Source organism: Hoplias malabaricus, chromosome 3 (genome assembly GCF_029633855.1).
Source record: "Hoplias malabaricus isolate fHopMal1 chromosome 3, fHopMal1.hap1, whole genome shotgun sequence".
Taxonomy (NCBI): Eukaryota; Metazoa; Chordata; class Actinopteri; order Characiformes; family Erythrinidae; genus Hoplias; species Hoplias malabaricus.
The window spans coordinates 41,445,368-41,455,441 of NC_089802.1; the positions used below are offsets into that span (position 1 = coordinate 41,445,368).

The 10,074-nt window shown below is 40.5% G+C and overlaps 1 protein-coding gene across 1 annotated transcript in view; it reads left to right on the forward strand.

The window, feature by feature from the left end:
* Positions 1–8,328, forward strand: part of rybpb (RING1 and YY1 binding protein b) — a 32,694-nt gene extending 24,366 nt beyond the window's left edge. Inside the window, exons 3-5 of the mRNA XM_066662846.1 lie at positions 1,958–2,227; positions 2,325–2,420; positions 4,638–8,328. Coding sequence (XP_066518943.1) covers positions 1,958–2,227; positions 2,325–2,420; positions 4,638–4,887 — 616 coding nt within the window. The 3' untranslated portion in view covers positions 4,888–8,328. The remainder of the gene's footprint in view (positions 1–1,957; positions 2,228–2,324; positions 2,421–4,637) is intronic.
* The last annotated feature ends 1,746 nt before the right edge of the window (positions 8,329–10,074 follow it).

Genomic DNA, 10,074 nt, shown 5'->3' on the forward strand with positions numbered 1-10,074 from the left:
TTTGTACATTCTGGTTTTGAGTTATGAGTCAGTCCTGTGTGTCTTTCCAGCTCATCATAGAATCATTTCAGAATGTGAAGAGGTGGGAAGCACATGACAGTATGAATAAGGAGACCACCCAAAGGCCTTTGTAGATATCTGAATAAAATGTGGTTTGATCCTATAAATGTATAGACATATAGGTAAACTGAATGTGAATTTTTTTTTATATAATTGTTAGGGCTCTATGATATGTAGGAATTGGTGTATTCTCCCTGTGTCCATATGGATTTCTTCCCACAGTCCAAAAACACGTGTTGGTAGGTGGAGTGGCGACTCAAAACATGTCCGTAGGTGGGATTGTGTGTCGCCCTGTAAAGGACTGGCGCCCACTCCGAGGTGTGTTCCCACCTTGTGCCCAGTGATTCCGGGTAGGCTCTGGACCCACCACCACCACCCTACACTGGACAAGCGGTTACAGACAATGAATGAATGAATGTATGATATGCTGAATATCTGATCGTCATTTTTGAACCTGTTGGAATTGTGATATAAATTGTGGATTTTACTGAAATATAACATAAAGGCAGGTGTGTGTGTGTGTTTATGGTTATTATTCGAAGTGATATAGCCACCCACCCCCCACATAAATATTCAATCTACTTGAATTACGGATTGGGAGTTGACGTCAGAAGAGTCAAATCTTTAACTCAGACGTGTCCTGTAAGTCAGAGTAGACTCTAGGTGAACACTTCAGTGTCAAAATATTAAAAGTGAGAAAATTATGTTGAGGGCATTTTCATATTTGTTTCATTACTGTGGTGCTGTCATGGTAACGATCAGCTGGAGTCGATGAGTGTCAACTGGAGTCAATGGTTACGTGGACCCCAGCAGCAGAAGTTGAGAGCGGGAGAAGTGAGAATTCGGAAATTGTAACCACTGTAACAGCATCTGATGTTATGATTAGCACATGGATTGTATCTAGTTCTGTCCTGTGTTGTTTCCTGTATTGAGAATGTGTTGTGTCCACCATTATTTACATTTCCAGTGAAGCAGGTTTAAAAAGTTAAAGCACGGTGCTGCTGCTCGACTGAACTTTGAAAACGCTCAGTGCTTGATACGGCACTTGGATGAATATGGGTTATTTAATTTAGTTTAGCACTGTTGATGTATATTGATGTATATATGAGATGGCTTTCTGCCTTTGACACAAATCCCAGGTCACAGCACATGGGAGTTGGGTTGCTTCTGACTGGTCTAACTCATCTATGGTAGGTTTACAGTTTCTATGTTACTAGGTTAAATTTCCTCACTTCAAAAATGTTGAGGCAAAGTTGTTGATAATGCAGGCTATAACTAAAACTGCAGGCATTGTGAGTGGAAGGTGGCATTCTTAACTTGCTGTTTTGATCAAATGCAATTGATCTTTTAATATTCATATTGTGCTTTGTACTGATGTATTGAAAAATGACATTAGATCTAGGGCTGGAAAATAATTCGATGTCAATAAATATCACAATATATAATATTTCAATAACAATGATGATTGTTAAACACGTATACATTATTTACACCACCTGTCACTGACTGATGTTTATCACAGGGTGCTGTCGTCAGTTCAGCGCTCAATTTTAAATTCAGTTTAAAAACATTAATATTGACAAAGCGAATAGGTTTGTGTTTGTGGGTGATGTCATGTTTCTTGTTTGTCCTTGAAAGTTTCTCAGTGGATTTTATACTGGTTCATATCGATCAAAATGTAAGAAATATATTGTGATATAAATGTTGGCCGTATCGTCCAGCCCTGGTTACGTCACACCTGTATAGGCTGCTTATTTTCAGTCTAGAATCAGAGTTTCAGTCCAGAGAAGCATGTAACAACTCAGCCACAAAACCAGTAGTTCAGTGGGTCGTTGATGTGTTGATGCATTGATAGCAGGTTTTCCTCTTTAACGTGAACTCTTGGCTGGCCCCACAGGAAGCCCAGGATAAACTCCCAGCTGGTGGCTCAGCAGGTGGCCCAGCAATACGCCACTCCTCCTCCCCCAAAGAAAGAGAAGAAAGAGAAGCCGGAGAAGCCTGAGAAAGAGAGAGTGGATGGCGAACGTCCCGACAGGAATACACCTGAGGTGGAGCTTCCCAGCAAGGACAAGATGGAGAAGGAGCAGCCTGAGAAGGAGAAGAAGGACAGAGAGAAAGAGATCACTCCCGCCATCACCAAGAAACCCAACAGCAAAAAGAACACCAGGTATTGCATTTTAGCTGAGAGCGTGCAGGTGAAGGGCCTGAACACGAAGCCTTTTGTAATGGATATCAACCGCTTTGTTCTTGTGATCTCTTCACAGACCCAAGACAGACAGCCATCAAAGCCCGCCGAGCGAAAGAAACAGCATACAGTCTGGGAAATCAACCACCAAGACCAAGAACTCTCACATCTCAAGGTGCCTCATTTTTCATCTGTGCTGTCCTTGTTCTTTTTTTTTTTTTTTCTGTCTTTCTTTCTTTCTTTTTTTTTTTTTTTAACTTGCTCTAGTGATCAAATGACCCAGCACCGAGGTTCTTGCCAGAGGAGAAATAGTTTCTCATTCCCTGTCTCATTAGGATGCTTAATGCCAGTCCATAAAAAAAGTAGAGGGTAGTATATTAATAACTGCAGTCGGAGATGCCTCCCGTCAGCTTGAATAGCTACTGTAAGTCATTCTGTCAGTGAACAAAGCTGGCAGACAGCTGCAATGCAACTCAATGTAAGAGCAGCTCTGATTCACAAATGCAGCTCCCCCTCCTCCCTCCCTCCCCCACCCTGTTCTTTTCTTTCTCCTACCCCCCACCCCACCTCTCTCTCTCCCTCCCTGAATGAGCGTGTGAGTGTGTTAGTCGTGGGCTGAGCTCAAATGAGCAGCGCAGTGTTTCACTCCCACACACACTCTCTCTCCTGGCTGCCTTCCCACTCTTCTGTCTCTGCCTCACAATGCCAGCAAGGCTCAATGTGTCACATTGTCTGGGAGAGATTTGAACAACTAATACCAGTCATTGATATTCTGTGCTATCTAAATGCAGGCCACTTGAGAAATAGCCCAGAAATAGCTTGTTGAAATACCTGCCATGGGGTGCTAACATACGACTGCTGTAAGGGGGAAAAAAAGGAACTCTGTTTTATTATTAACACGCTGTAAAATCTGTCATGTGTGGCTTTGGGTCAGTTCAGTGCAGAGTTTATAATCACAGTAAATAATGGACCATTGCTGACCTTGTATCTAACAATCTTTTACTTTTACTTTTTTTTTTTGTCTTTCTTTTGGTCCCCACTTTAACATTTTTTGCACCATTTGAAGACACCAGCTGGCCTCTGTGTTGTGTGACCAATCCTTCCTGAATGGACTGATAGGAATGGCCTAAATCGCCTTCCTTTAAAGTGCACCATCTGTCCAAAAGTTTGCATACACCTGCTCAAGCAACATTTCTTCTGAAATGAAGAATATAGCTGCACTAATAGCTCTTTTCCACTACATGGTACCACCACTACTCAATTCTGCTCAGCTTTTTTGCTTTTTCACTAGGTCAATTTGTCCCTGGAACCGGATTTTTTTTTCTTTGTTTTGTTTTTGTTTTTTCTTAAGTACCTCCTCACTCGTGGTTCAGTTTAGCAGGGACTAAACTGTGATTTGTAAACCTTTGCCGAGCCCTGATTGACCAGTGAGACTTGTCAGTCTCGGCAGACATCCGGCACAAAATCTCCATCTGTAAAATCTCCAGCTGCAGCAGAGATCACGTTTGTTTTTATCCGACTCACAACGGCAGCTCGTAAAATTACGCCGTGGACTTTTGAAGAAGTTCAAACGCTCCTTGGATCGGTGGCCGACGAAAGAGACATTGGACGCTGCAACAAGGAAGGAACAAACTCTACTGATCTGTCTAAACTGATGACGGAGCTGTGTTCAGTCCCAAACAACAACATGAATACACAATGCATAAATAAGGTTTTACCTTACAGCTGGCTTTATTTTGCTTTCTGTGCTAATGGAAAATCAGCAAGGAAGTGGAAAAGCTGCAAACCATATGTACTTGGTGCCCATGCACTTCTTAGAAGCTTTACAATGTTCATTCATTATCTGTAACCATTTATTCAGTTCAGGGTTGTGGTGGGTCCGGAGCATACCCGGAATCACTGGGCGCAAGGCAGGAACACACCCTGGAGGGGGCGCTAGTCCTTCACAGGGCAACAGACACTCAAACATTCACTCACACACCTGAGAAACCAGAGCACCAAGTGCTTTATGCCATGTTACATACACACGCACACACATACATATACTTTTTTTTGTGAGGATTTGATAGCAGTCATCCAAAAGCTCAGATGTTGGAAGAGTTCAGCCACACTCTCGAAAGTGTTGGATGTAGGTCTTTTACTCTAAAGTGCTTCTGCTCAACAGCTCAGTGCACTATACCCCTCTAGCTATACCCAACCCTTTGCATTGGGTATAGTGACTTGACTTGGCTCTATTAATAATGCTATTGTGTAGATTATATATTTCAGAAGCTAAATTTATTAATTAGAACAGATGTTTGAATATCTTTGAACATGTTTGGCACTGTTTACACTTTAGAGGTAAATGAATCTGTGGTATAAATATACTTACACACGTCTTTGTGATTGACAGACCCAAGCTGAAGAACGTGGACCGGAGCACTGCCCAGCAGCTGGCCATCACAGTGGGGAACGTGACAGTGATCATAACAGACTTTAAAGAGAAGAACCGCTCCTCTTCCACGTCCTCGTCCACGGTGACCTCCAGCGCAGGCTCCGAGCAGCAGCACCAGAGCTCTGGCTCCGAGAGCATGGACAAGGGCTCGTCTCGTGCCTCTACCCCCAAAGGAGATCTCTCGGTGGGGCACGACGAGTCGTTCTGAGCCCCAAAAACTGTCCCTTTGCCCTTTGGACACTGTGGAGATGCTGGGAGCTCAAAGGCTTGGCCGTGTTTCACCTTTATCCCACGCCCTGCCCTGGTTTCACCCCATATGTTTCCCGTAGCCGAATGAGGAATTCATGCACACAGAGACCCAACATGCACACACATCGACACAGGAATATATATATATATGTATATGTGTGTGTGTGTTGTGTACACATTCTCTCGATTTCAATCGATTGGTGGAGATAACGATGTCTCACTGGACCTCACCCCTGGATACTCACCGTCACCTCAGCAGCATTGGAGTGACTGCAGGGCCTCTGGGATTAGTGCCCCCTCCTTTACGGCATCCCACACTTGTATGTATTGTTTTATATTTGTAAGTGAATATCAGGCTGAATCAACTTATGTTTTATTTGATTTTTGTTTTTTTTGGGGTCTTTTTTTGTTTTTGTTTTCCCCTTTTTATTGTAAAAACAAAGGAAAAAAAAAGCCTGCTGTGCACAATAACCACCTACATTTTAATGATTCTCAAACCGCTACAAAACACTTATTTATTATCTGTTGCATCTTAATACTTTTAGAGATTCGTTTTGTCAAAGCTTTGCTAAATATTTCAGCGGATGGCTCCATTTTACACTTAAGAGTTTTTAAAGGGTTTGAATGGTTTCGCTGGAACCTCCTGAGAAGAAGAAGAAGGGGGGGGAGCCTGAATCTCCCACATTTGGTGCTAGCTACACTGTGAATCAGTTCCCCGCCTTGGACTGTCTTACTGTCCTTCACAGGTCACGGTTTTTTTAGCTTTGCTTTTCCTTCAGCCTCTGCAGGAGAGTGAGGAGAAGGCTGTCTGCTTTTCGCAGGCTTCTCTCAGCCTCACATTTCCAGACCATTTCGGACTAGTGCAGTGTGACCCCGAGCGGTGTTGAGATGCTTATCTTCGGAGCCGGGTCTCTTACACTTGCTCTTGGTGGGGTTTGTGTTACTTCAGAAGGCTGGAGGTCAGCCGGAGTTTACGGACAATGAAGAGGCATGTGGAGCGGGGCGCAGGACGCAAGGTTCTTGTTGCAGTTGCTTCTCTAGCAAGGGATTCAAGGAGTTCATTTCATGTTTCACTCTTGTTAACTTGAGCTTGGAGATACTTTTTGGTTTTTATTAATGACTTTTGGTCCTCGCTTAAGGCGCAGAGTGAAAACAAACACTAAGAAATCCATTCCATTGTTTCTGATTGGTTAGGAACTAGCCAGAATAGCCTGTGGTTTTAAATTAGCCCTTCACCCTTACCCATATTATCGTGCTCAGAGTACTTGAATAGCAGTTGGTGCACAGTGAATGGTAAAGACGGAATGAAGATGTTGACTAAAATGTGTAGCACTCCAACAAGGAAGGACAAAAACGTCTTCAGAAAACAATAGGCTTTTATTGTTTTGTCCAAAGCTTTCAGCTTAGTTTTGGACAACAATCAACCTACCAAAAATGGTCAAAATTTGAGTAGCAGTGATAACCACCCCCATCAAGTCAGAATAATCCACCTTGGAGCTGTATTAAATCTGTATAAAGTTTGTGTATATGATATGAGTTTTATTTATTGAAGGACCAAAGGAATTTGATATTGATGACATGCTAGACAAATAATTCAAAATGTAATTATCATATGTGTGATATATAATACATTTTAAATAAAGTCTAATATAATCCATATCAGCTGTCTAATTCTTGTCCACTTTATATTACACGGTCTGTCTGTGTACTGAGAGAGACATAATCACTTTGGAATCAAACCTGTAAAGACCACATCCGCATTCAATGTTGTACATTTACTGTTCTGATTTTGGCAAAACATGGTCAGTTCAGAGGGTGAAATCTCGAAACGACAGTATTGCAATATTTAAAAAACTTTATAATCGATTCAGTTGCTTAATACTTGCGCAGAGTAATGTTCTAGTAACTGGTTAACCTTTAGTTTCAGAAGTGTGAAAAGCTGTGAAAGTTTCGGTGTATCACTTGTAACAGAAATGAAGACTTGGTTTTGGTCCAACGACGCAATGAAGTTGAATTTTCTGCCTTTTTTCTTTTGCTTTCCTTTCTTCTGATGGTGATGAATCCTTTGAAATATGTCCTGTGCATAGTCCTCTAGTGTTATGTACAAATGAAGGCTTTAACCCATTCAGTTCTTGAGACAGTAACCATGTCTATCTGTGTATTTGTGATATTAATCAGTGAATGTTGGATTCAGAAAGTTGTGACCGCCCTCGACCACCCACGTCACCTGACCTTCAGTTAATGTGCATAATTATTTAAAAAAAAAAACAGAAAATAAAAAAACTATGTACATGGAATTTATACTGACTTTTTTCAAGAATATGCAAACGTAAATGCAATGTGAAAGTAACCTGAATGAAGACAAACGTTAGGCAAAAATCCCAAATCCAAGGGGGTCAGCGATGGTCCAGATGCTTGAGATTTCGCCAAATTCCGACCCCCTGTAGGGTCATCAGATCTCGCTGAGCAATGTATAGCCTACTTTACATTTCTTATTAAAATATAGCCATCTTTTCACTTGCCTTACCCGTGATCATAAACAGCTGTTTATTTTTATTTTTGTTTTGTTTAGTTTTTTTGTAAAATTGTAAAAAGATAAGAAAAACCAATTAATTGTATCTTAATTTATTGAAATTTGAAAAATAATAATAAAAAATACCAACAAACACAAAAGACTCAGTTTCAATAGTGCTTGTATGTGTATCTCAAAAATGTTGCAGAACATAAAAGGCTACAAATGGCAATGGAGCTGAACTTTTATTTTCCTTTCTTTTTTTAAATATGTTTTGAGTTATTTCTTTTTCTTTTTTTACGCGCAAGCAGTTCTGTTCTTGTGTACGACCTGTAACCTTAATTTACTGTGTAAAGATGGTTACATTTTTTTAGCTTCCTTTGTCAGAAACCTGATTCTTAAATGCTTGTTTACTTGTGATATACGGTAGCATTAACCATGTGAAATTTCAATATATATGTACAGTACACCCAGTTGTTTCTTTTGATCCTAATACGACGTTGTTGTGGAAGCGCTTTTACAGTTTCGTAATAACGTAGGGTCTGTTTAGTGTATTAATCTTAACTTTTTCATTTGAACCTTGTCATGCTTTTGGTTTCTTGCTAGCTGCAGAGTGTTATTGGTAAATTTTCTGTGATGGTTGCATTAATTTTACTTGTGTACATGTATTAGCAGATTTGTTTCATTTTTTTTTTTATATTATTATTATTATTATTATTACTATTATTATTATTATTGATCATTGCTCCTTGTCTATAGCTACTACAATGTTCAAATACTACACGGTTTCCGGCATGTGCACGACTTTGCTCTTAGAGGCTACCTTATCATTTTCTCTGCTTCAAATAGAAATGTCTATTTATGCATTTTGCTTGTAGTTTTTCACAAATAAAATGTTCAATTTATCTAAGTTCTTTTGTTTTCAATATATATTTTTTTTATTCCTTTCAGAAAATACATCAGCTATCATCACTACTAGCAACAAAGTAATAATTTGTATAATATGTTAAGTAATAACTTAACACGTTATATCAGGTATATAATCCTAGCATTGTACTAGTTTGACCCTTCAAACCATCCATAGGACTTCAAGGCTGAAGCCTAGCTGCTCTTTTGTTGTATGTTGCTCAATGAATGTAACACTCTCTTGTCCAAGTACAGCTTTAAAATGGCTTTTAAGATTGATAACTTGAGCAGAGTGCACTGGACAGTAGTCACTGGAGATAAATCAATGAGCAGCAAACTAACAAAAGCAACAGAAAAGTGGAACGCTCCTACCCTCCTCCAAAACTTACATAGTGCAGTTTCTACAGTGCTGATCCTAGAGGAGAAAAAGCAGGGGCTCTATTTTCTTTATTACTGCTCAGTGGCGCATCACAATGATTTTGAAGCTGTAATTTTAAGGTAAAAATACTACATAGTGTTACTTAAATTCAAACATGAGCCAGTTTGTTTAATCAGTGTTATCTCCACAAATGATTCATGATTATGATACCACTACATGGACTGACAGTGATGAAGGCGTTTACTAAGGATGAACTCATCAGAAAATAATGAGCGGTTAATCAGGAACAAATGAGTAAGACATTAATACACACACAAATTCATAACGATAAGGTTAAATCACTCTCTGAAGAGGAGGGTGCTGAAGGCGTTCTTCAGTCTATCAGTATGTCAGGAATGAATGTGTTTGTATTGTTTTCACCAGATCTCCCTCCCTCCACCTGCTCACATTTACATGCAACATGCCTTTTATTCTTTTGTAAGGGACATAAGAACAATACACCTGTGATGATGCATCAGACATCGAATGCAAATTAGATTCAGAAGCGTTCCAAAGACAAGCTTAAAGCACTGATTCACTCAGCCAGGGCTTCTTACATCACAAACTTAATGACCCAATCCTGTCAAATTGCAAGACAGGTTTTCAGGCTGTAGTTGAGTGGAAGAAGTGTGCTTGGAGAGAGAGACTAAATGCATATTTAGCATTTTTCTGGGAAATAAATTGTGCATCTGTAACTCTGAACAGATATGGGTTTTTAGGGGTTTAATTGATGACCATGGGTTGGGGAATTTATAGTGCAGTAGACTTTTGTCTGGCTTCTTTGGGTTGTAGTTGTGAATTCACATTTTTGCATTTAGCATTTGTTTGGTCTTAACCCATCTACAGGAGGTTTGTGTCTTAATTAAATGTTTTGTGTGTGTGTGTGTGTGTATAAAGCACTTTAAATTGTCCCTGTATATGAAAATGCTCTATAAATTAACTTGCCTTGCCTACGTTCACAAATGAAGACAATTTGCGGCACTGTGGTGCAGCAGGTAGGTCTCGCAGTCACACAGCTCCAGGGACCTGGAGGATGTGGGTTTGAGTCTCGCTCCGGGTGACTGTCTGTGAGGAGTGTGATGTGTTCTCCCTGTGTTTGCATGGGTTTCCTCTGGGTGACTGTCTGTGAGGAGTGTGATGTGTTCTCCTTGTGTTTGCACGGGTTTCCTCTGGGTGACTGTCTGTGAGGAGTGTGGTGTGTTCTCCCTGTGTTTGCATGGGTTTCCTCTGGGTGACTGTCTGTGAGGAGTGTGATGTGTTCTCTCTGTGTCTGTGTGGGTTTCCTCCGGGTGACTGTCTGTGAGGAATGT